General features: G+C 44.3%; 5 protein-coding genes across 8 annotated transcripts in view; 1 reads left to right on the top strand and 4 right to left on the bottom strand.

The window, feature by feature from the left end:
• zgc:158432 (uncharacterized protein LOC555281 homolog) overlaps positions 1-1,318 on the top strand; it is a 2,862-nt gene extending 1,544 nt beyond the window's left edge. For both annotated transcript variants that reach the window (XM_062453436.1, XM_062453437.1), the window contains 5 exons: positions 242-318; positions 492-563; positions 654-725; positions 886-1,027; positions 1,127-1,318. In XM_062453436.1, coding sequence (XP_062309420.1) covers positions 242-318; positions 492-563; positions 654-725; positions 886-1,027; positions 1,127-1,231 — 468 coding nt within the window. In that variant the 3' untranslated portion in view covers positions 1,232-1,318. The remainder of the gene's footprint in view (positions 1-241; positions 319-491; positions 564-653; positions 726-885; positions 1,028-1,126) is intronic.
• Positions 1,319-1,458: 140 nt separating this feature from the next.
• LOC134013694 (zinc finger protein 711-like) lies at positions 1,459-7,941 on the bottom strand. Its single transcript, XM_062453354.1, has 8 exons — positions 7,756-7,941; positions 5,685-5,793; positions 5,097-5,561; positions 4,811-4,966; positions 4,559-4,696; positions 4,191-4,322; positions 3,881-4,024; positions 1,459-3,772 (listed from the first exon to the last, which is right to left on the bottom strand). Exons 2-8 carry the CDS (start codon positions 5,761-5,763, stop codon positions 2,595-2,597), a joined length of 2,292 nt encoding a protein of 763 aa, XP_062309338.1. The 5' UTR covers positions 5,764-5,793; positions 7,756-7,941; the 3' UTR covers positions 1,459-2,594.
• A 117-nt stretch (positions 7,942-8,058) lies between these two features.
• On the bottom strand, positions 8,059-11,351 carry LOC134013713 (SLAIN motif-containing protein-like). Of its 2 annotated transcripts, none has more exons than XM_062453389.1 (8): positions 11,204-11,351; positions 10,314-10,865; positions 10,024-10,163; positions 9,754-9,891; positions 9,417-9,560; positions 9,159-9,329; positions 8,712-8,864; positions 8,059-8,570 (listed from the first exon to the last, which is right to left on the bottom strand). In XM_062453389.1, exons 2-8 carry the CDS (start codon positions 10,856-10,858, stop codon positions 8,281-8,283), a joined length of 1,581 nt encoding a protein of 526 aa, XP_062309373.1. In that variant the 5' UTR covers positions 10,859-10,865; positions 11,204-11,351; the 3' UTR covers positions 8,059-8,280. The 2 variants fall into 2 exon arrangements, with proteins under 2 accessions (XP_062309373.1, XP_062309375.1); XM_062453391.1 differs by lacking the exon at positions 11,204-11,351 and adding an exon at positions 10,955-11,139.
• A 121-nt stretch (positions 11,352-11,472) lies between these two features.
• prps1a (phosphoribosyl pyrophosphate synthetase 1A) lies at positions 11,473-15,479 on the bottom strand. 2 transcript variants are annotated; one of them, XM_062453457.1, is made up of 7 exons: positions 15,160-15,479; positions 14,325-14,514; positions 14,048-14,146; positions 13,794-13,918; positions 13,444-13,617; positions 13,155-13,314; positions 11,473-12,838 (listed from the first exon to the last, which is right to left on the bottom strand). In XM_062453457.1, the coding sequence occupies exons 1-7, from the start codon at positions 15,279-15,281 to the stop codon at positions 12,746-12,748; spliced, it is 963 nt and encodes a 320-aa protein (XP_062309441.1). In that variant the 5' UTR covers positions 15,282-15,479; the 3' UTR covers positions 11,473-12,745. The 2 variants fall into 2 exon arrangements, with proteins under 2 accessions (XP_062309441.1, XP_062309443.1); XM_062453459.1 differs by having other exon boundaries at positions 14,331-14,514.
• Positions 15,480-15,959: 480 nt separating this feature from the next.
• LOC134013665 (neurite extension and migration factor-like) lies at positions 15,960-23,322 on the bottom strand. Its single transcript, XM_062453279.1, has 2 exons — positions 23,194-23,322; positions 15,960-22,170 (listed from the first exon to the last, which is right to left on the bottom strand). Exons 1-2 carry the CDS (start codon positions 23,267-23,269, stop codon positions 18,215-18,217), a joined length of 4,032 nt encoding a protein of 1,343 aa, XP_062309263.1. The 5' UTR covers positions 23,270-23,322; the 3' UTR covers positions 15,960-18,214.
• Between the last annotated feature and the right edge of the window lie 1,601 nt (positions 23,323-24,923).

Genomic DNA, 24,923 nt, shown 5'->3' with positions numbered 1-24,923 from the left:
AAGGGTGGGGGTTGAAACTCTTATCACAGTGTGAAGTCACAAGCCTTTGAGAAAGACAATATAAAACCAAACATACTGTGTCTGAATACCAAAACATTTTCGTCTCGGTTTCGTCAATAACAGCACGGAAATGCTCACGTCCAGAAATGATCTATCACGCCAGGTCGACATCTCTTCCCCGTTTTGTGTCTTGAATGTTCCTCCCCAATAACTCCCTGGCTGGTTATCTGCCTGCTTTTAGAGTCGTGCCAAAGGTCCGTACGTGCAGCCCACTCAAGAGAGGCTCCCTATGACCAACCGCCCAAGCGTGCCTTACAGGTAACCTCTCAGCAGGCCAGAATCATTTGAGGGGCTTGATTGTGTCTCATCAATGGGAAGGGCCTAAATATGGAGCTCAAACTTCTTCTATAACGTGCTCTTGAAAAACATGATCGGCATGGATGCTGTTTGAAATGACGACACTACCCTGATTTTTCCGAAATTCTCCTCAGCCCTCAGCCGAATGTAATGCACCCTCCCTTGGACCAGCCAACTCGACCCACTCCAGGATATCAGCCGTACAAGTATTTATCCTCTGTTTTCATTTTTTATTTAGTCCATGTTCCCGATATGCTCTTGATTCTTTTTAAATATTTCAATATTTTCTCTTTCAGCCCTCAGCCAAATGTGTCACAGCCCTCTTTTGATAGGAACCCCATGATCAATCCAGGAAATCAGCCATACAAGTGAGATGTTTTAATTTAATTTGGGGCGCTAAAATATTGTACATGTTCTTTTACTTTAGTACAATTCAGTCGTGTGTCCTCCTGAATAACATCGCATGATAAACCATCTGCTTCTCCATGTTGCTTGGCTGCTCCATAACATTGCGTTTTGTGTTTGCAGCATTGCCACCGGCATGACCCAGCTTATAGGTAACGGACGTTCCCCATCGGTCAGAAACCCCTACGAGGACAGAGCGCCACCCGTAGATCGCTATGACGACTACAGACCCTCCCAACCCGTCTCCAGGCAGAGCAGCATGATGGTGAGTGGGTCGCTCCACAGTCGTGAGATCGTGTGAGACCTAACCCTACCAGCATTTGCACCGTGGAAGTCACGCTGACTGACTGTGTTGGTTTCTTAGGGAGGAGGTTATCCTGGTCCGACCCTCCCTGCGCCTACCTACACTGCTCCAGACTACACCTCCAGGGCCCAGTTCCCCCGTGCCCAGATGGGAAGGCCCATGTAGGCCCACACTGGGGGACCTCTGCCACACCAATGAACTATTGATCAAATACGCTACAATTGTTTTCACAGATATATACCACTGAAACCATATATTAGTCAGCCCATGTGTTCTTAACTCAAAACACTTTCGATTTTATGGATTATTTTAATAGCAGTAAGGCAGTGCTTTGCCATATTATCAGAAATCAGGTTTTCATAATCCTTTATTTATATAGGTTTATTCCATTAAAAAGAATGTTTCTGTATATTTAAGAATAGTGTTTGGACATATAGTACAATAACAGTTCTAGTGTTTGTTTACAAAAAATTGTTGGAGCCTGATATAACATTTAAAATATCCTTTTCCTTTGCTATATTGAATCTGTACTCGATTACTGCAGTAAAAATAAAGGGGGTCATGATAGACGTTCTTTCAAATAGTTATTCTTTAATCATCAGGTGTTAAAAACTCTTAAATTAATAAACAAAACAATAATTTGACCCTTTTAATTAAAAGAGCTGAATGCATATGGCCTGAAATGAATCAGAGTTGACATGTTGCGATGCAGGCGAGAGTCAAGGATGCACAACATGTATGGTTTCTGTTACAAGCAGAGCTACTGTTTTGGTTCGCACCCTGTGGTTAAGTTCTAAAAACCAGGGTAACTGGGAAAGTGATATGGCAGACAGTGACTTCAACGCGAATGCAATCATTGTGAAGATTTTAAAAACCTGATATTGTAAAGATTAAAGGAACACTGATCGTCTTATACATGATTCATACCTGATACAATGAAGATGACGTTGGCTCTGGGCGTTTCCTACGTGGAGGGGGAAAGATCTTGTTTGACAAATATTTTCTTCTTCCAAAGCATTTGTATGAGCAGAAACCCAAGTGAAAAGCTGGTTGCCCACATCCCTCTTGGACAACATAAAATACAAGAAATTGCAGGGTTTTTTCCCTCATAGAATTAATCATGATCAATTTTCATTACTTATTGCTAGCTTTGCTTAAAATTATACAAACTCTGAGTCACTTTCAGAGGTCAAAGTGAGGGTTACAACCAACATTCATGGCATTCATAGAGTACATATATTCTAGTACGTGACACAAACCCAGAATCCAATACATTATCAATCCAGACAACTATAAGAAAAACGTGTTTGCTGCGATGTTAGTCAGTTCAGAGTGGGCCTGGTTGCTGCCTGCTGGAAAAGACCCCATCTGTGAGTACTGATGACAATTTGGGGGCTACAACGTTAATAAATATCGCAAACGGTGAGCAAATGATATTTCTTTTACCATTTTACAAATCATTTCCCTGCTCTAGTCAAACGGAGAATGTTCTGGATGGGGAAGAGGAGGGAGGGGGGGGTGTAAAGCTCTACATTAAAATGTCCTTGTGATGCCTCACAATGTGTTGGCTCTTTTCGGAGGGCCTCCGGAAGCCCTTGGTGCAGTAGTCGCAGCGGTGAGGGTAGTCCTTGGTGTGGATGGATATGACGTGCCGCTTGAAACCCGACGCGTCCGACGAGCTGTACTCGCAATACTGGCACTGGTACACCTTGCGTCCGCTGTGCGTCTTCATGTGCTTCTTCAGCTCCAGCTGGTGCCTGAAGCCTCGCCTGCACCTCTTGCACTTGAAGGGCAAGTCTTTGGTGTGGACGGAGAGTATGTGCCGGCTGAGGGTGAAGGGGTCGGGGGTTTTAAACTCGCAGTGGCGGCACTGGTGCAGCCGGCCCACCTTGTGGGTCTCGGCGTGCTTCTTGAGCTCCGACGGCCGGTGGAAGCCCTTCTCGCACATGTCGCACTTGTGAGGGAAGTCCTTGGTGTGCACCGAGATCACGTGGCGCTTCAGGTCGCTCGAGTTGGTGCTCTTGTGCTCGCAGTTGGGGCACTGGTGCGTCTTGTGGCCCTGCAGCACGTCCATGTGGCCCTGGAGCTCCTCCTCGTCCGGGAAGGCCTGCGGGCAGTGGCCGCACTTGAACGGCAGCTCGGCGCCGTGCTTGCTCTTGACGTGCGTCTTCAGGTTGGACTGGTCGGCGCAGCGGAAGTCGCAGTGGCGGCAGTGGAAGGGCTTCTCGCCCGTGTGCGTCCTCATGTGCTTCTTGAGCTCGGACGGGTGGCGGAAGCCCTTGGCGCACTCCACGCACACGTGCGGGAAGTTCTTGCTGTGCACGGCCAGCATGTGGCGGTTGAGCAGGCCCGGCTCGGCCGTCTCGTAGTCGCAGTACTTGCAGCGGTGCATCTTGGGCTCCTTGTCGCGCAGGATGAGCTTGTTGGGGCTGAGGGGGCTGGCCACGCAGTAGCGCCGGGTGAACTCGGTGAACTCGGGCACGCGGTCGTTCTTGACGGTGAGCTTGTGGCACTCCAGGTGGTTGTGGAAGTTGATCTTCTTGTTGGTGGTGAAGTCGCAGTCCGTGCACTGGTACTTCTTCTTGAGCATGTGGTCCGGGTGGTTCTTCATGTGGCACTTCAGGAAGCCCCGCGATCGGAACTTCTTGCCACAGATGTGGCAGGGGTACACGGTCAGGGGCTGGCCGTCCGGTCCGATGATCACAGCTGAGGACATCAAGAGACCGAAACATGAGTTAGCAGATTCACAAACCACCCTCCCCCACCCAAACAAAAGAACAACGTAGAGGACTTTGGAGACGCCCGCCTTCGTACCTGTCTGACACTGCCGGGTTTCTCCCTTCCTCTTCTTTTTGATTTTCTGTTTGAGGGCTCGGCTGGTGCTAAGACTATCGCTGATCTTTAGGTAGTGTCCCCCGCCACTGGTTTTGTTCTCCAGTCTGGATTCCAGACCGTTACCTGAGAAGAAAGAGAAGGGTTAAAAGTTTTTTTTTCAAGTGACTTTAATTTGAGATCGTTTGCTAAGCCTCGAACTATAGATGCTATATGAGTTCAGACAATCCTTCTTGTTTATTATCTACATAGCACCATAAACGCTTGTTGTGGCGATAAAACACGGTATTACCATAGGCTGCAGCCCAGGCTACAGGGGCAAAGCTCTTATGGCTGGAGTCGTCCAGCACTTCCTGGATGGCAGGGGCCTCCTCTTCTCCAACAATCACCTCCATGTACACCTCGTCGGCCATCTCGCTGCAGGCTGCTCACACACAAGGACATCAGTCAGGCAATTGCGACTCAAATGATTATTTGTTCTGTTGGATGGATATGAGAGAGAGAGAGAGAGAGAGAGAGAGAGAGAGAGAGAGAGAGAGAGAGAGAGAGAGAGAGAGAGAGAGAGAGAGAGAGAGAGAGAGAGAGAGAGAGAGAGGGAGGGAGACAGAGAGAGAGAGACAGAGGGAGACAGAGAGAGAGATATAAGGTAAAGGGATTTACTCATGTCCGCCTCCTCCTGAGATGGGTCCTTCACAGCCATGTACACCATCTTCTCCCTCAACATCTTTCCCATACTTCCTTGTTCCAGCACAGCATGGCCGTTGTGGAAATCGCTCTCCGCCACGATCTCCGTTCCACCTTCACGCAATGAAGAATGGGCAGATGTTAGAGGGGGAAAAAAAATGGATGGGTGTATTTTTCAAATCAATGGCCCACTTCCACAGCTTAAGAAGTGTGATAACGGGCCCTTACCGATGTCCACGTCATCATCAGTCTCTGCTTTGAAGATGTACACTTTGATGACCTCGGAGTCATCTCCCTCTTTAGAGCTATCCTCCTCCTGCAACACCCCAGCGCTCAGCTTGAGAGGGGAATCCTCCATGTGCAGCTTCTCCCCAACATCATCCACTGGGAAGTAGAAAAGTATACGACTTTTATCTTACCGTATGACCAAACTTCTCAAGTTGGACGATTCCTGACAATTCCTGACGATTCCTGATTGTGAAGGGAAAATAATTATTATTAACATTTGAATTACAAGAGATCATGAGGTAGTCTTCCGAGGCGCTCCTCTCGTCCTCGTCGTCCTGCTCCTCAGAGTGGCCGGTGACAACCGAGTCTGCCATGTCCTCCTGCTCCTCGTGGGCAAACGTCTCCGAGTCGCAGTTGGAGACCAGGACCTCCTCCGAGACCATCTCGAAGACCTGGTCGGGAACGCCGGAAGACTCCTCCATGAGGTCCGTCGTCAGCACGTGGTGGCTGGAGTCCAAGACCTCCTCGATGGCGACTTCGGCCCCCAGGACGGACTCGCCGATGGAGATGCCGTCCGCTTCGACGACCCCGTCGCCGCAGCAAATGTCCGGCCCCTCCACCACCTCGGACACCAGCTCGTGCTCGAAGGCGAAGCCCTCGTCGGTCTCCACGTCCGACACTAGCACAGCCTCGGGGACGGACACGATGATGTGGTCCCCCTCGATGTGGGCCATGCCGCCCATGCCTGCCACTGCGTGGAAGTGATGGTTTGGAAGTGATGGTCTGACTAAGTGATATCTTGGTATGAATACTGTTGAATTTTACACACATTCTATTCAATAAAATCTGTTCACACAATGGAGACATAACTTACCAAAGTCCTGCATAATGACTGTGTGGGAAAGCTTCGAGTCTTGCATTTGAAAGTTCAGCACATCTCCACACTGGTCCATTCTATTAACTGCCAGGTTAAGTCAGGGTTCCTGCCGGTTTCAGTAAGTCAAATGTAAGACCTTTTTAAGACATTTTAAGACCATAAAGATTGAAATTTACGACCTACACAATGCTTTACCCAAAAAATATTAAAATCAAACAAATTCTGAAAAAATATTTGTATTTCCATGAATTCAGTCATTGAAAAAGCATTAATTAGATCCTTCAGACAGATTTGAACACAAGACCCCTCACACAATAGCCCACATCCTTAACCACTGAGCTATCAGGGATCATAACAACTCCACTCCATTGAACATTTAAATTTGACATTGAACTATCTAGTTGTAACTTGTTAGTTGTAACCTTGTTAGTCTACACTGATAAATTATAATATAACAGATCATCTTTGCTTTATCTTTAAAAAAAGCCCACTTTACTTTAACCCTCGTGCTGCCTTCGGGTCACATGACCCAAAGGTTCATAACGAACCATCGTTGTGTTTACCCAATTTTACCCAATACAAAAACAAATTAAAATAATTTTCTTTTAACCTTTGCAATGTGGGGGGTCTGAGACAGCCTAGCTGTTAAAAGAAAATGCTTCACTTTGTCTTTGTATGCGGTAAATCTGTCGCAATACGACGGTGGGTCACAATGACTGATGGGTCAGAATGACCCGAAGATAACACAAGGGTTAAAAAGTTACATTTCAATCAACTTAGACAGTTGACAGTGATACTTTGAAAATGAAAATGTATCTTTAAAAAATAAAATCAAAAGATATTTTCAAAATGTTCATGTTTTTTGGGGGTGTTTGTGTTTGTTTTTTAGTAGTAAAAAATATATATATTTGTACGTTACGGACATTTGATATTAATGGAATCAATAGGTTTGGAGGTGATATAGTTACAACTGCCCCTGCTGTGGCTGCTGCAAGCACTCACAAATTGTACCCTCTATAGTTTAAATATAATTATTCCATTCTGACTGGAGAGCAAATTTATTAATTAGTAACCTGAGTGTTCAGTCAGCATAATCTGCTCTCTTCTGATCTGTGTGGGGATGAATGTAGCTGGTTTATCAGCAGATTAAGAAAAATGAACGCATCAATTTGTAATTTCACAGCTATTCCACTAGAAGGCAGCTAGTAGGTCACGTAATAGGCACACAGTGTACACAGTGGGTTCAATGGGTGAAGAGTACTCTTGCTGTAGCTAGATCGATGGCACTACCTCCAGAACCGAGATGGCAGCAGCCTATCATAAAGACATTAACTTTCTCGGGACTGTGGAGGTGACTCACTGCCAGATCATATAGAATTCATTTTGAAGTTATTAATAGAACAGAAGCCAGACACTTTTTCAGGCCATAATAAATGCCATCCATGTTTAATTTCAATTTTTTTTCTAGCTAGCAACCTAGCTAGCTCTAAGCTTGACAAATGTATGTATTCAGCTGGTAAGCAAAACCTAGCATGAAATTCGATTTGAAGCAGGAAGCATACGCTAGTTAATAGCTAACGTTATTTAGCTAGAGCTAGCTACTATCACTTTCCATTGCTACCTAGCTAGTAGCTAGCAAAATAACTAGCTGGCTAGCTAGCTAGGTGTGTATCTACTGGCCAAATGGCTAACGTTTGCTAGCTACATTGACAGTCATTTGGGTCTAGCGAGTAGCGTGAGCTAAATCGGGTAGCAATTAGTTAGCACAATATATACTAGCTATCTAGCAAGTTAGCACAGAAGGCGGCGATCAACAACACTCAGGCTACAGTATACCGAAATAAATACATTTCGCTAGTAGCTTTTAATGAGATTTTTAGGCAAGCAAATGTCGATGGTTTGAAATGGCGTAAATGCTATTATTCCTCGACAGCCATTTTTCTATTTAGCTTCCTAGCTATAACTGCAGTGTCGGCCATTGTATTATTTCAGGAGGTTTAGAAGGCCCTCACTAGGCCTTAACTAAACGACCCGCCGTTATATTGCGATGAGTGCATAATGCTCTTACCAGACCGAGACGTAATATTTGTTCGTTTAGTTCAATTTTCTAGTAAACGTTGTCTTTCTTCGCCGAACATACGGAATTAGGTTATATTTGCCATGGTGCGTATTCAAGGCCTGGTCGCCATTGTAGATCCTGAAGGCTGTTTTCGAGGCCTGAACCAATCACACAGCCCGCTGTTAGCACGGAGGGGGGAGGGGGTCCAGCACAACCGTTACAAGCATAATGCATTAGTTTAGCATTCAAATTTCTTGTCTTTCCTGGAGCCTAATATGAAATATCAAGAATGGAACTGCGAATGCATGCAACAAGAAAAAACTATGTGAATAAACTGATTTTATTTCGGAATTTACGGTACATTCAGAACTTAATACACAGTTATTCCTTCCTATAAACATTTTTTTTATTATAAAGTAAACATTGCTTTAAATTCATAAAAATGGGTACAAAAGGTCTTGGCTCAATTTGTAATTGTTTATTCTGACTCCACAACTTTTACAGCAGGTGCCTAGTTGTTTATGTTTATTTGTTTTACCTCCGGGCATGCTGCCCAATTCTGCCCCATGCTAGGGTAGTGGATCTCTCAGGGGAGGCATAAACACGACTATGAATTGACAGGTACCCTTTTACCGAGAGCTCCTTGCCAGGACACTGAATCCTAATCTTTGAGGGGCTGAGAGACTGGGCTCTTTGCAGCCCCCTAATGGATGCAGCTTGAAACGACTCTCTAAGGGAGTTCCTGGCTCCAGCTACTGGGCCACTGTAAACCGTGGTGTTGACAGAGTCCGACACAGACCGGCCACTATTTCCAGACATGGCACCTAGAAAGTAATCATATTTCTACATTCATTTATTTGTCAGAAAAAAACAAGTTCATTCTATCTCAGCAATTCTATATTATTATGGTCTGTATCAAGCTGTGATTAAAATACTTTAAATGGGCTACGAGAATCCAAACGCACCTGAATGAGGTCTGACAGGGTAGGTCAGGGTGGTGTGGTCTGTAGGATGCTGACTGTTGTCCTCCATACACCGACTCTTTCTGACAGCCTGGAGGGAGCGCAGGCTGGTACGAGGAGCCGAGTCCAGGTTCGGCATGCTGTTTCTCAGAGCCGCTAATATAAAGTCAGGGGGAGTAAGGTGGCTGAGCGGTTAGGGAAGCAGGCTAGTAATCTGAAGGTTGTCAGTTCGATTCCCGGCCGTGTCAAATGACGTTGTGTCCTTGGGCAAGGCACTTCACCCTACTTGCCTCGGGGGAATGTCCCTGTACTTACTGTAAGTCGCTCTGGATAAGAGCGTCTGCTAAATGACTAAATGTAATAAATAACAAACTTCTCAGTCATCTTCAACTTCCCATTGTCAAGTGGTCAAACTAACCGTTGCATGTGTGGGGGCGATGCTCTACTTACCTCTGCCCTGTGCAAGCTTAAGAATCTTAGACTGAGCCACCTGGTGGGTAGACTTTGGCAGCTGTGTGGCAGATCTGTTATGGTGACCCATCTGGACAGTGGACCTGGTGAACTGGCTCACAGGTGAGCATAGAGGGGGGGCAGGAACGGAGATTACGTCCTGACGTAAACCTTGCAGAGTCAAAACACGTGCAAAGTTTAACAATGTGCAAATCTACAGAAGGCTTCTAATTATGACAGAAGGATTCCAACACTCACTCTCCTCCTGCATTCGAGCCATGATCTGGACATCAGTGAGGTCTTCCAGTCTGTAGTCCATGGTAATGGAGTCCTCAGAGGAATGCAGTTCACTCAAATCTTTGCTTGGCGGTGAATACAAAGCTAGGCAGGCCTGGCTGTGATCTACAGTACAAAGGCAATAATAACACAAATGGATCAAGATCAGTAACTATTCTTACTGAGGCTTTATTTTGTTCTTCCTTTATAGTACTGATTCATGTTTCAGGCATTTTGGAAAAAGTAATATTGCGTATTCCATTAAAAAAAAAACAATCAAAAGGATTTTGGAGATGTTGTTGTCCTGGCGATACCGTACCTGAGCCGTCAAAGGTTTGATCCATATTATCCACTGACTTGTTGCATCCAATGTAAGATGATCTCTTACAGTGTGTTACAGGGAAGGTTATGGGATGTCTATAGGGACTGGTGTTAAAGAACCTTCTCAGCCTTGTGTCTAAAAAAGAACAAAGAAATAAGAAATGACAGCCTGTTCGGGTCAAGAAACGACTACATGCTATATCAAGATTCACTGAGAATATTTGTTCATGTGATAGGGTTAGAATATTTGTGTCTATACAGCACTTACTTTGGTCTAACATGTTAATAAGTGTGCGACAAGCCACCTCTGTTTCTGGGCTGTGGTTGTCCAGGACTTTTCTGTACCACTTCACAGGAGACTCCCCATTTCCTTCCACAAATGCATGTTTCTTCAGAGATTCATATAACCTGTGAACCAATTACATGGATTTGCTTAAGGGATTTAGCAGAGCGAACGTATTGTGATTGTGGTCAATTGCATTGAGAGGCCTACAAAGTTACTTAAAAGGTTTCAACAAATCCTTCAATCACAACAGTTAAGTCATGTTGACACATTACCAGCACTCTTCATCCTTTATCACTGAGCACATCTCCACATCCAGGACTTCCACCAGATCCAGAGCAGACTGTGCTTCTCCTGTCTCCGGCTCCCAGTTCTTCTCTTGGCCTTCCTGTCCCAGAGTCCCCTCAAATGCATCTTCGCAAGAGTTAACATGTGGCAAGTGTCCTTTCTCCTTCCCCAGTCTGCTCATGGAACTTCTACCAGTAGGAGACTGGTCATCCTTACTGTCCAATCGTACATGCTCAGAGTCCCCCCGGACACTGTGATTTTGCCCCGGTCTTGTGGGACAGATTTTGGGCACGCAAGAATAGTTGAGACTATCGTCATTAAACAACTGTTGTCTGTCGGAAGGGTTCTTTTTCCTCTCAATAAGTGCTTCGTTTTGGATTTCTAGTTTCAGAACTAATTCCTGTAACTTGCACACTTCCAGCTCCATAGCAGCAGTGTCTTTTTCCAACCTTGAGCTTGAACTCTCTGCTTGATTCCAGAGACCCTCCTTCTTCACTGACTCCATGGCAGAACAGCTATCTGGGATCACCATGACACCTCTTAAAATAAAATTAAAAGTTAAATCATTGTCATACGTTACTCTTGTAATGTTCACAGCATCAGTGAAAATCCACTGTTGTCTTCTGACCTAGATTTGACTAGTTAAGCACTGCATAAGACACTCAACAGATTGGTTGGATTTAAAGAGCAACGCCAGTCTTTATGTGGATTAAGTGTCTTGACACACTGCCTCTTGAGGAAACCAGAGCAACGTCAACGCAGCGTCAGAGCTAGGGATCGGTGCCAAGACATCACTAGGAAACAGGCCGTTTGTAGCTAGCCTACTGCTACTAGGTATCACCAATTATTGTACTGTAGGATTGTACATAGCACTAACCTGTTTAGAATTGTCAATGTTACTTTAGTGTATCTCCTGAATAAATTGCCCAATCCATTGACGTTTGATCGCTTTTAGCTTGAGTTGGTGTCTGCTGACGACAGTTTGCTGTTAGAGTAGCTATAACGATTCTACACACGTGTTCCCGCGATGCCGATGTTCTATGGCCGATTTTTCCGTGCAGCACAAAACTTTCAGCAAAATCATTATTATTGTAATAACCTTAGCTTGGCGTAATTCAATATGTCAATGAGGACACGAATCTCCCAAAATGCAGGCTATTTTATTGATCTGAAATCTATCACACAATACATTCATATCGGTCTCCATGGAGAAAGCAGGTTCTTACCAGATATGGGGATACATTTATGTCGACCTTCAATATTTAACATTAAGGCAACTTCAAATTAATCGACATGGGGTCAAAGAGCAGTGCCCTGTACATAAACCCTATTAAAATCACAAATTAGTTGAACAGCAGTAAATTCAATATTTTTTTCTTAGTACATATTCTGTTGTGAGGGATTTGACGTGTACCGTATTGCTTTTAGTGACAATGACAATTAATAAAAAATAAAACCACTCCATGCTGAAAAAAGTAAACAAAAAAAAAATGAGATGACTGGGTGAATTACCAATTTTGAATAAGTGCTGACCAAGCAGTGGCACTTTCACTTCTCTGTAACCACGCAAGCTACAGCACATTTACAGCTACGTCAGAATTTACATGCATATAAGTGTTATTGCTTTCTGAGCGGGGAAGAAAAAAAATTAAACATACCAACATGCATGAAACTTGCATCAGTCATTAAATGTGGGCACAGAAACTAATACATGAATCACCAAATTGATCAGCATCCAAATGTTTCATATCACACGCCAAGGTATAGAATTAAGGACACTTGGATATTTAACTGAAATTGTATGCAAGAATATGGCATGTAGAACATCAAGCTTTGTGGAGCAATAAAATGGCTGAAAAAGCATGACTGTAAACACTTAAACACATGAAATCGTGTACAACCATCATTCTATTAAATAGCAATTGACAAACTCAAAAGCTAGGAAACAGTTAGGTTGGCAATCGCCCATCCTTCCAGAATCCCCAAAATATCTTTGACAAGAGAACAATCTCAAATTGTAACCCACTGTTTTGGGGTATACATTTTCTCAGAAATATGGCATCAGCAGCAGCTTTAGCTAGAGTTTCCAGTCTTTCAATTGATAATGCCTTAAAGAATCACTTTGGCATACCAACATATGCTAAGTAACTACACCAAAGGGTCTACATTGAGAATGTCCAATGGTGAAACCAATTGAGAGCTAGTGCAATGTAACACAATGAAAGCCTCAAACATGGTAAGGTTGAAAGAACCCTCTCCATAAAAAATATCTACTCGGGGTTAGAGTATTCCCTAACTACTTTCATCCCTTTGCCCAACATGGGAAGGAGTGACTGGGCAGAGAAGATGGCGTTCTATGCCTCCATGAGTACAGATTCCCAGGTCTGACAGGGTACGACGCAGAACTTATGAGGTGTTCCTACAAGGGAACATGGCTGAAGAGATACGACACTGATTCTCCGTTATGTGTCCGGCGGATGGCCTCAGCAAGGATCATGGAGATGTCAATAACCTAGAAGGGTAAGAGGGGTCCATTAGGCTGCAGCATTGGTAAACCAAAATACAGCTTCATGTGATAAGGAACATTACGAAAGTGAAAATGGTATTTATATGCATTTATTAGTATGAATATTTTTTATATCAATATGATATTTGATATTTATATCAAACATGTTATAGACAGTTGAAAGTAACTTGGGGGATGTTTTTTGTCTCCACAAGTCCTGCTAGGTTGCATAAGCACTCATCACCATCCAAGAACAAACAAGGGGAAAAGCGTGCGTGAAATGTTTTGCATGTGGAACCATCAAGTAGAAACTGAAACCGACCTGTATTTTTGAACACAGCTTCATCTTGTCCTCCTGAGGGATTGTATTTGTGACAACCACCGCTTCAAAAGAAGCATCGTTGATGCGAGAGATTGCAGGCCCAGAGAAAATCCCGTGGGTCAAGATGGCGTAGACCTTCGTAGCACCGGCTGACACAAGCCTGAGGATTTAAAAAAAAAAACGCCAATTACAAATTAGCAATACACATACCTCACATTTATGTAGGGAGTATAAATAAATTGCATTTTTATTGGGGCAAATGTTTCTCTTTTGGGTGGCGGCCCCTTACCTGTCTGCCGCATGGCAGATTGTGCCACAGGTGTCTGCCATGTCGTCAACAAGGATGGCTACTCTGTCTTTCACATCCCCGACCAGAACCATGCGGTCCACTTCATTAGCCTTCTTCCTTTCTTTGTGGATGAGTGCAAAGTCCACATTCAGCCTGTCTGCGATGGATGTGACCCTACGAGGAGAAAGATGTAATCAGGGGAACAATACCTCGGTCACTCAAGTCAATGATTGAGAACTGCCGCCCTTTCGATTCAAAACGAAACGGATCAATTTGAGAGGCCCTTTTCACCCTCGATATTGATGAGGGATTTCACAAATGAGGACGAAAGTCCATTGGCCTCCACTTACCTCTTTGCACCTCCTGCATCGGGTGACACGATGGTGCAATTCTTCCACTCGCTGATGTTCTCTTTAATCCATTTCAGCACAGCTGGCTCAGCATAGAGATTGTCCACGGGGATATCGAAAAAGCCCTGTGCAAGGAGTTACACATCCAGATAGCATGCTTTTACATACCATGTTGTCACGTTCCTGAATCCGAATGCAAATCAAACTACAGGCACTCTTAAAGAAATGTTGGTTTTCAGAAGAACAATGCTCACCTGTATCTGGGATGCATGGAGGTCCATGGTGATAATATGGTCAGCTCCAGATACTGACAACATGTTAGCCACCAGTTTTGCAGAGATGGGGGCACGACTCTGGAGGAAGAGTCAGAATTGATTATCTTTGTCTTGATTGGCTCAGAGCATGTGGATAATAAAACAGATAGGAGGATCTTCTGAGAGATGAACAGAACTGAAAAGATTATTTCCAAAAATATATACTTATAAAACGTGTTGGGTGATGAGAGAATATAAATTGACAAGTTTCCCTCACCCCCACCTTGTCCTTCTTGTCTTGTCTCGCGTATGGGAAACAGGGGATGACTGCAGTCACTCGTGAGGCCGAGGCTATCTTACACGCATTTATCATGATGAGAAGCTCCATCAAGTTATCGTTGATCTCACCACAACCACTCTGAACAATGTAGACATCCTCTCCTCTGACACTTTCTCCAATCTCAACACTGCAATAAAATAAGATTTCAGCACACATGAGGCATTTAAAATGTGGATATGCGTTTCAACAATGGAAAACATGGCGCGTGTAGTTGGTAGCTCATCTTCCCAAGATTGTCTCTACCTTTGTGGTAGTTAAGCTTGTGACTATGTTTACGTATGCAAGGTAATGAATAATAGCGGTATGTACTCAAGAAATCGGCGTCAAGACGTATAGAAACTGTTCTAGTTCGTAAGTTATAGTGCGGTGTAAATAAACCCTGGGCCCAAAAGGTCATCCATTGGCACCGAGGCTAGCATGCGTGGAAAATGGATATCAAAGTCTCCCTCGCATCACCCACATGGAATTCCATCTTTAGGAGAGTTTATTACACAGCAGAATGCAAACACACTCTTTGGATTTGTGGTGCTCATTGTAAATAAGGCTAACGTAGATGCTAATTTAACGTACAGAACCGGCAAGCTAAATGTCACATTTATAAACACATGTGTGGACTCTCTTGGCTAGCTCGCATAAAGCTACTGTGTGGTACTATTAGCAAAGCTATGGTTAGCTAGATAGCTAGGTCATTGTAAACTATGGCTAGCTAGAGATTAGCTACACTAGCTAGATCTTTAAAACATTTATGTCTCAAAAAAGATAAACATCATACCAAGTTTCCTGGTTGCTGAATTTTTTTGTCACAACCTTTCCCAGTTCAAGTCCCAATCGTTCCGCTATTCTTGTTGAAAGATCCGGATGAGAGCTGCCGCCGAAAATTTTTATATTAGACATTTTATATAGCGATACCTCTCCTGTCTTTATTCAGACTCACTAAATTCAAAGTTCGAAATGACACCACTTCTACCTCTGCACAAACTGTAAGATGGTTCTCTAATTAAGCTAACTTATGAGCGGCTAAAGCTAACCAATGAGTGTTGTATCTAGCTATTTCATCATACGTAACAATCCACGGCTACCGTGAGATGAGACGTACTCGTGTTGGTGTGTGCGCACGCTTTTGTTTGCCAAGCAACATTGTTGTAAAATCTGATTGGATATCCCATCCCACATGTTCTCTGGGCAGACGTCGGACGTTTGTTAAGAATATGACAATTTTATTTTTTGTAAATTAACATTCAAAGTGAACACACGGGTATTTCGGTTGGGTATATTTCTGCAAAATAATTAATTGAAAATCATAAAATAGTGCCATCTACTGGCACAACACGTTTGTTTCACCAGTAGTGACCGCATACCATTCTTCCTGCGAGACAACCTACACGTGTAGCTTTTCGTGTCTTTTTTCCCTTTGCATGTTTATTGCATAGCTAAAAGAATGTGGTCCTTTGTGAAGTTTCAAATATTGCCTGAGTAAGAATATTTTTTTTCCACAGGAAGGATAGATTCCAAACTAGTGGACTGTGTAAACAAACAAACAAACAAATAAGCTCACTTGAAGGCATCAAAGGCTCTTTTTCCTTTTCATATTTATTCCATAAACAATATTACAAAACTCGCAAATTACCAATAGTACATAATCACCATACAGGCTTTTTCACAAATATTTAAACCCTTGCAACTGTTACAACAAAACAAAATAATATAGTTAATTTACATGAAAATCTATAAAACAGCAATGGATCACAAATATTTTTCTTTATATTTTGTCATACTTTGTTTTGTTTTTTTACACTACACTAAACTCTCACAACAAGATCGGTCTGACTACAAAACTCCCAAACAAAATGTTACAGTTTAATCCAGTATATCTTCTCTTGTCATCCAGTCTTCTTTTTCTGGTTCCTATTAAGTTTGATATTTTGGTTTTTAAAACCAGTCAAGTCATAATACATCCCTTTCACTGCCTACATAGGCTAAAAAGGGAATACACACAAATACTTCACAGCACTTTCTAAGAAAAATATACACTTAGAAAATATTGTACAAATTGCAACACTGAAAAATATACAAGATTTTTGAGAATGTTTGAGTTCTTTTGGAATTCCTCTGGCAACAACTTACTTTATTCATAAAGCTCATTATTCTTTTTTAACAAAAAGGCAAAACGTAATAATAATCAATAATGGCAGAACTACATACAACATGATAAAAGTATCTAATACATTCATAAATAGGGCACACAGCACATCCTTTTGTCCTTTTCAGTATTGCATGGAATTGAAGTAGCTTCACCAGCCCTGTGGCAGCTCAACAGTGCTACATCGAACCCTCATTTCATTCAGTAGTAGTACAGTACATTTTAATGGGCAGAGAACACCTAAGTCTGTCAACTTCCCCCCCCCCCATGTTGTCAGCATCTCAATAGCTGCCTTCTCCTGTCCTGATCTCACTGGATATTATCATTACACTTTTTTTTGTTGTTGATCTATATATAAATAAAACTGGATTCAATTTTGAGAATAGGTCCTTAACTTGAGTAGTGCAAATTTAAATAAGACCAATATCTATTCATAGCAAAAAAACAACAACAATATTTCAGTAAAGTTAACAAGACTTCTCAGTACAGTAATGTTACCAACACAACACATTTGAACAAAGTAATCACTTAATTGAGGCTCTGTCTTGCCAGTGCGTCAGCAGGTTTTAGAGTTAGGTGACTTTAATAATCATTTTTAAGGACTGTATAAAAAAGACACTTTATTGTAGATGATGTATCACTGTGAGCTGCAGGGTCTTGGTGTAATGAATGAATCCCTCTGGAATGCGGGCTGTTCAGAACCTCCATCCCAAACCATAACAAAAAAAGAAATTGAAACAGCAAATATCCATATAGATAAAATGTCTGTACAGCTCATTGTTTGGCACATACATTTCAATTATCATTATTATCATATTCTGCATATGTCTCTGTACAATAGCATTGACAAATTACAATTCAGAGAGCAATGTACTGGAATACATCAAAATTATTCAATGCCATCCAAGTTTTATAAAATAATTACAGGGGTACTCCCTCCACTACCCTCCCATTAAAATGGCAAAAATATGCCATTTCCACAATAAGAAAATTCAGACAGTTGTAGAGATAATACATACAAAAATGTCCCTTTTCATATGAAACGACTTGTTCTCAGCAGAACAGGGAGAACAGGTTCTCCGACACCAGTAGAACACTGATAAATGGAATGGATATGCGATTGTTTCTATCAGTCTTCCCCTCTCTATTGTACAACAGAAGGCAACCATTTTCTATACGCTAAGGATGAGTACTGTGAGTGCTGTACAAAGCCACAGACAGACTACAGAGACTGATAGGATGAAGAAAGCAGCACCGCTGAAAAGGAGAATTAAAAAACAAAAACAAATCATCATACAAACAGTTTCAAGGCATATTTCTTATCATAGATTATACATTAGTCAAACCTTCTTGGACAACTGAAATACAACTGAAATCAAAGAACACAAAGCAGCATTGTCAGAAAAGAAAAATGCAGCCACAGCAAGTTTGAAATCCAAGTCAATCTGGAGATCACAGAATATGCTAGGTAGTTTTCAAGGTAGAACAAACAATTTCACATGCACGTCAGCTACTTCGGCACAACTTGAGGGGTTTAAAGAAGGAGGTGGAGTACAAGGTAAGTGCCTTTGCCATGCAAAACTTGCAGGTGAGTAAGGGGGATCCTGGCAACAAAAAAAAGAAAGAAGAAAGAAAGAAAAAGGTGAGGAAATTGTGTAACTGTGTTCGGCAGCCACTATAAAATATATTACCTCCGTTTCTCATAAGAGGCCAACGCTACGTTCTTGGTTGAGTCCTTCTTAACAGTGTTGTTCTCATCCCGAGCAAATTTTGCGCTGGTTTTGTGTCGGTACATTTTCTTGTGCGCGGGCCCACATATGCCAGGTAGGGTTAGGGTGGACTTGTTGAACATGTTGCTGTCCAGAGTGAGAGGGGAAAAGAAAGGGTTGGAGGGGAGGAACTTGGCTTGGCTTTTAGCCCCCCTCCCCGTGGCCTTCCGCCCCCGCCCCGTCCCGGTAGATGCAGCATAACCAGCTTTTTTCCTGACGTCTGGTGCGGTTCCCGCCAAAATCTTTAGGGTCTTAGTTTTAAGGCTGTTGGCCTCCTGAGGCTGACAGAGGCCAGACATGGGGTCCCACAGCGGCTCGATGGAGACCTTCATGAACCTCTGGACCTCCGCCATTCCAGAGACGATGTTGGACAGAATATTAGAAGGCTCCTCAAACTCTCGCTGGTCATCGTTCCCAGGATTGGGGGTGCTGCCATCTGCCCAGCGCCCACCATGATCCCCCAGCAAAGGCCAGTCATCTGTCATTCCAGCAAGGCCTCCACCATCTAAATCCAGCATTGACTGATTTGGTCCTTGAGCTGCCTTGGCATCAAGCAGGGACTTTATCTTTTTGGACGCGCGAGCATTCTGTCGAGGCGTTTTGTTCTTCGGCGTCTTGGCAGCCCTCGGAGGCTTGGCTTTCTTCTGTTCGTCTGCGGAGCCCTGACCAAGGGTCTGTTTGTTGTTTGTTTTCCTCTTCGATTTTGGACCTTTCGCGCCTCTATCAATAGATCGGGCTCCGTCGTAACCGTCCGCCCCGCCCCCGGCGGCTTTATCGATCAACCCTGTGTCGTCCTCGCAAGCGAAAGCGTGGAACTGGAACTGTTGATTGTTTATCGCTCGGTCTTCGTGATTTTGTGGCTGCGAGACGTGGCAGTCCCACTTCCCCCCGGGTGTAGCGGAGAGAGTCCCTTCCCGGACTTTCCCCTGACACTCTCTCATCTCCGGACCCATCACCTGTGGGGACAGACTGGGCGTGTCCGGTGGGGACATCTCCGACACGGAAGAATGTCGAAATTTATCGGGAGTGAAGTTGGAGATGTCCAGCAGGTCCGTGGACTCCCTGAGGGGAGTTATTTCCTCAGTGCTCTGCTGGATAACCAGTTTTGGGCTGCAGTGCTCCAAGAAGTTCTCGCTCCCGTCCTCGCCATCTTTCTCACAAGGTTTCAGACTTAGGGAGCTGTAATTACTGGAAGAGGCTGAGAGCGAGCCCACAGAGTCATAGCTGACCAGCCTCCCATTGTCTGTGTTGATGGTGACTCTACAGAGCTGCTCGTTGCCGTCTTCGGACGAGACCTGACCTGGGAGGATGTCCGACTCCTCCTCTGGAGGCTTCTCGGACAGATATGACTTGTCATACAGAAGCCTGTTGTCGTCCATGTTTACTTGACTGTACCCTGACCCCGGCATGTCGTTTGTCACTGTTAAAGGCATGGAGCTAGAGTATCCGGCGCCTATCATAGCAGAGCCAGGTGTAAATGACAGCTCTTCAGCTCTAGGCTGCCACGTGTGGGAGAAGTTTGGCTCCATCTGATCTGAGGGCGACTGTTGGAGCTCCGAATCAGAGGGAGGGGAGAGGACGCAGGTTTGGGAAGGCCGCAGGTTGCTGAATTGATTCTCTTCCTGGGACATTTCGTGAGGAAACTGTCTGGAATGGTGCTGGGGGTAATAGGAGACCCCATTGTTGCTTGATGAATCCGATGCATCTAGTAAGGTCTGGAGGTAGCCTCCAGGGATAACCGGTAAAGAGGTATTCACAGGCTGTCTCAGTGTGCCAGAGGGGCAACAAGATGAAGGTGAAGATTTTTCGGGGGGGTTCACAGGGCAACCATCACAAAGCTGGGGGCTGCCCACGCTGTGATCAACATCAAGGCTTTGTTGTGGGAATGCTGGCCCAACCTCTTGTAGGTTTATCGCAATTTCATCGGTCTCACGTTGAACGCCTTTCATTTTCATACACAGTAGTCGAGCCTCACTTTTGAATTTCCTTATTTTGCCGTTCTTGTTCCCCCCTCTTATCCTCTCCCTCTCTTGTGATCGGCTTTTTTCTGTGAAGCCGCCTCGGTCTAATCTAGCCGCGCAGTCGGCGGTTGTCGTGGTTATCGTCACACTATCTGCACTGACAGGCTCATCCTTTGCACACCCTTCTCGCTTGTGATGGCTGGGACTTGGCAAGGGCTCTACAGCATGGATCCTTTGAATCCGAACCCTGTTTGCGATCCTGTATTTTCGTTTCGACGGGCAGGAATTGAGGGAACGCCTGCAGCCGTTCAGGCGTTTGTGTTTATCGCCGGCAGCCAGCCTGCGCTGCCGTATCTCCTGCTGCCTTTTCTCCCAGTAGGCTTTTAGAGGGGCCAGTTTCTGGTACTTATGAACTAAATCCTTACTTAAGCTCACTGTTGTCTCCGACGTGTCTATTTTCCCGAGCTTCACCAACATGTTCTTCTCCCCTTTGAATCTGTTGATGATGATGTATTTGATTATGACGGGGGGCTCTTTTCGGGAGGATTTTCTCCGTTTCTTCGGACACCAGTCGTCGTCCTTCTCTTTTTTCAGGCCCGTCGGCGGCTTGTCCCGCTTTTCCGAGCTCTTCTCGGTCTTCTCGTTCTCGATGGAGTCCACGTCGTACAAGTAGTCCTCGCTGTACCGGACCTTTCTCTTGGACCGCAGCCCGTAGCTCAGGTGACTGGAGGAGCTGGAGTTCTCTCTGGAGAGGAAGCGGTGCTTTTTTTTGGTCGGACAGGTGTCGAGGGAGGAGCCCGTGCATGAACTGTCGTCGCTGTACTCGCCAGAGTCCTCCGTGGAGTTATTCAGGTCAAACAGGTAGCTACTTTCGGGACTGACATTCGGTGTTTCCTCAGCAGAGCTGCACATAGTCTTGTCCTCCTTCTCACCCGCTGGCCAGACCTTGACCTCCCCCTTAACGTGGGGCCCCTCGGCTCCCCTCCTGACAAACTCCCCCTCTTTTTTCGCCACCACGCTGGGGAAAAAACTGAACTGGGTCTCCTCCTGGATGGCGTTGGTCTTCTCCCGGACGTTGTCCTGGAATGACTCGTAGCGGATCTTCAGAGAGCACACGTCGCTGCCCAGGGTGGAGTCCTCGTCCTCGTCGTCGAACATGTAGTTGTCGACGTCTTCCTCCGAGAACAGGTTGACGGAAAGGTCGTTCTTGGAGCAGAGGTCGAGCAGCTCGATTTTGCTTTCGCTGATGAAGGACTCGAAGCAACCCCAGTCCTGGTTGGAGTTTGCCAGCAGAGCCTCGTCCCCATTGCACTTGTCCAGAAGAAGGCCCTCGTAGATGCTCTTTGTGGCGGGGTCCTCCGAGTCACTGTCTGCAGCAGACTTATCCTCGTCCATCTTCTCGGACACCTCCGATTTGTGCGCCGGGTAGCTTAGCAGCTGGTCGGAGAGCAGCTGGTCCCCATATCGGAGTCCGTCCCCGGAGCTCATGCACTGCATGGCGATGTCAGCAACAGGGCAGGCGTCGTAGTCCTGGCTGAGGCCCAGACCAGGCTCGGTCTGGTCTACCTCGGTGTCCTTCGTCTCTATGAAGCAGCCGAGGCAGGCGCGGCTCTGCTGCAGGAGGCAGTCCCCGGTCAGAGCAGACACACTGCCCGACTCCATCCTGGCGAAGTTTGCCTTCTCACCACAGTCCTCTGACGGTGACCATGGACTCACCGCCTCGGCGGTGTGGGAGGTGAGGGAGACGGCATGGGGGGAGGAGTCATCGTTGGGCTCGGGGGTCTTTGCGATGAGAAGGGGTGGGGATTGGTTCAGAGAAGTTCTCCCACACTCTTGGCTTCCTGTTGGATTGATATCTTGAGGTGGGGTAACTGTGCTGTATGCCTTCAGCTGACTTCCTTCCTCATGTGATTCTAGAGATTAGATCAAAAAGATGAAATAATATATCAATAAACAATGTAAACAACACTGTCTTTGACAGAGGAATACTGGATATATAATATATACTTTTTTGTATTTTTCCCAGCATTTCAGATCATCTTATCAATTTATTATCAATTTATTTTTCATCAGACCTCAAATGGACAGGGCATGCCTTTTCATATATGTTACTAATTTCTACATGAACCTGAAATAAAAGAGCTAATTTAAACTGAAAAGGTGAAAGCCACATCTGTGGAAACTGTGGAGTCAGGTGGCTGAGCGGTGAGGGAATCGGGCTAGTAATCCGAAGGTTGCCAGTTCGATTCCCGGTCATGCCAACTGACGTTGTGTCCTTGGGCAAGGCACTTCACCCTACTTGCCTCGGGGGAATGTCCCTGTACTTACTGTAAGTCGCTCTGGATAAGAGCGTCTGCTAAATGACTAAATGTAAATGTAACTCATGTCTGTCATTGTATTTTCTGCACTCTGCACTGCATTTGTGGAGAAAGTATGAAAGTTATAACAGACATTCACAATGGAGTCATATTGAGACACATAATATATAAAAATATTAGCCAGTTTTTTTTTCAATTCCTTAATAAGGTAGTGCACTTGTTCTCTGCTTCGTGTAATGTCACATCCACCATTAACAGTGTCATTTCTAAGAGGAAAAGGTACTACAAGACTAGAGAAAACAGTCATTACACACCAGATCCTTTCAGAGTATGACACATCGCTAATCCATTCAGATGCAGCAAAGGTTAAGGTCACTAAATATCAAGACTGGAGATTCTTACATTCAGTTCTCTGAAGGTCACGGACAAACTAAATAGCAGGAAAATGAAAAGAATGTGTAGCATTAAACTTTGTTGCTTAACGTCTCATAACCATTGGGGAACGATGGAATGATGCGGTAACATTTCTTTATGTCGTAGAACAATAATAATTGGTATATCTCACACAAATTAGTTTGTGCTGTTTTACAACCAGTATATACGTAAATATGCCTGCACCTTTGTCATCTCCTCGGTGGACCTGTTCCAGGTGTGGGGCCAGCACAGCAAAATTGGTTTCTTGAAGAACGTCCATCAAGTAAAGCGTGGCTCAAAGTTGTTCTTTACATTATTCCTGATTCCCAACCTGCAAAACAACAGAGACAAGAGCATAAAATCATGAGTCAAGACCCCAGCAATGTCCTTTGGGTTTAATCTTAAACATTTAGTCTTTGAGCAAAAAATATACCAGAAATATTCTAGCCAGGTCAAGTCTCACTTTACACGGTTGTTTGGTATATGACAAGATGTGATGTCAAACATGGTCAGCGACCTAATTAATCCACATGCCAGCAACAAATCTAGGGACATGGAGCTCTAACTCTGGGGTGCAGCCATGCTGCCATGCTGGGTTCAAACAGGAGGCAAGCGAACCTCTTGGACAAGGCACATTCAGACCTGTGGTTACCAAGGATAGGGATTTTTAACTACGCAACATTAACCTAAAATCATAAAATAACGCTAGCGGGCCTTTGTTCTTGCAACCAAGCTGAGTGAACCAAATGTCCAGATTAATGAAGAGAGGAAGCCGAAGAAGGTGGCATAAAATTAACTCTCTATCCAGAAATCATGTCCAATTTAACACATTATTAAGCCGTGTTGTTTCATCTCCTGGATGCCGGCTGCGACAAAGGTTTATGAGCCACATGAAACCAAATGTCTGCCAGCACTGACTCACCGCCAGCAGAAACCATGTTTCTAATCTAAGCTCTATAATCTAAGGTATTTTTTATTTTTTTGCTCAGCAAAATTGGTAATATATGGAGAAAATCAACCATAATATTTGGAATAATCTGCTGTGAAATGATTACACATCGATCCACTCGAATCGTTTCAGACATTCTTTAAAAAGAAGATTATTACCATTTAAACACCTCAAGACAACAAGTATCTACTGATTTGAGGTGTTTTTCACTTATTCTGTCTATTATGATTATCTAGAAAGGCAGTTTATCTGTGCCACAATGTACCATACTAAACCACGCTCTAAATTATCAAGATGTAGTCAGTGCACAGAAAACCCCAGAATTATTTATAGATGGCTATTCAAAATAAAGTACAGGGTAGTCGGGTTTGAAGAGGCAAGAAATGCCATCCCCGACAAATGATGTGCTGTTGTTGATGATTATCTATATTTTGATCAGAATTACATTGCTTTTGCCAAGGCAATTGTACGTAATAAACAATGAAGGGATAGGCTAGCATCCACTAGAATGAGAACGAATGGCATTGACAGAACAAAGTGACAGTGAAACAAATAAACAGTGACCTCAGCACTAGACCAATTGATAGAAGAAACCTCATGCGTTATTTTCAACCGGAGAGAATCACGAAGACCTCTTTCTTGTAAATAAATGATTGTGATGTTTTCTCACTCCTCTTGGTGCCCTGAGAAGTGTCAATATCTAATCGCTGAGCGATTCTTTAATTAAACATGTTCCTCACATTGGCTCCTTGTATACCTTGTCGGAATTATCTGGCATTATTTTGGACCTGAAGGACTGGTGCGTGCCCCATACTTGCATTCCTGTGCTGGTTTGGCAGAGATGGGCTTTCAAGTCCAACTAGCATCCTAACAGCCCCAGAAGATGACCGTGGCAGGGAATAACCGACAGACTTTAACCCTTACATCTGTGGCTATCAGGCCCTCGTTTGGAACATTAGTTTCCATTTCTACCTTTTTTATTTTG

Source organism: Osmerus eperlanus, chromosome 27, assembly GCF_963692335.1.
Source record: "Osmerus eperlanus chromosome 27, fOsmEpe2.1, whole genome shotgun sequence".
Taxonomy (NCBI): Eukaryota; Metazoa; Chordata; class Actinopteri; order Osmeriformes; family Osmeridae; genus Osmerus; species Osmerus eperlanus.
The sequence above is the reverse complement of the archived record's forward strand: the minus strand, read 5'-3'. Positions and strand labels throughout refer to the sequence as shown.

Bases quoted from the DNA above. Each gene is read 5' to 3' on its own strand.
- LOC134013713 (XM_062453389.1), bottom strand. From the start codon at position 10,858: ATGGTGATCCCAGATAGCTGTTCTGCCATGGAGTCAGTGAAGAAGGAG. The intron at 9,892-10,023 runs GTAAGTGCTGTA...GTTCTTTTTTAG, and splicing joins TATTAACATGTTAGACCAAA to ACACAAGGCTGAGAAGGTTC. The intron at 8,571-8,711 runs GTGCGTTTGGAT...ATTACTTTCTAG, and splicing joins CCCTGTCAGACCTCATTCAG to GTGCCATGTCTGGAAATAGT.
- prps1a (XM_062453457.1), bottom strand. From the start codon at position 15,281: ATGTCTAATATAAAAATTTTCGGCGGCAGCTCTCATCCGGATCTTTCA. The intron at 13,919-14,047 runs GTGAGCATTGTT...CTCCTTGCACAG, and splicing joins TCCATGCATCCCAGATACAG to GGCTTTTTCGATATCCCCGT. The intron at 13,315-13,443 runs GTAAGGGGCCGC...TTAAATCCTCAG, and splicing joins ATCTGCCATGCGGCAGACAG to GCTTGTGTCAGCCGGTGCTA.
- LOC134013665 (XM_062453279.1), bottom strand. From the start codon at position 23,269: ATGGACGTTCTTCAAGAAACCAATTTTGCTGTGCTGGCCCCACACCTG. The intron at 22,171-23,193 runs GTGCAGGCATAT...TCTAATCTCTAG, and splicing joins CCACCGAGGAGATGACAAAG to AATCACATGAGGAAGGAAGT.
- LOC134013694 (XM_062453354.1), bottom strand. From the start codon at position 5,763: ATGGACCAGTGTGGAGATGTGCTGAACTTTCAAATGCAAGACTCGAAG. The intron at 4,967-5,096 runs GTAATTCAAATG...TCTACTTCCCAG, and splicing joins AGACTACCTCATGATCTCTT to TGGATGATGTTGGGGAGAAG. The intron at 4,697-4,810 runs GTAAGGGCCCGT...CATTGCGTGAAG, and splicing joins TGATGATGACGTGGACATCG to GTGGAACGGAGATCGTGGCG.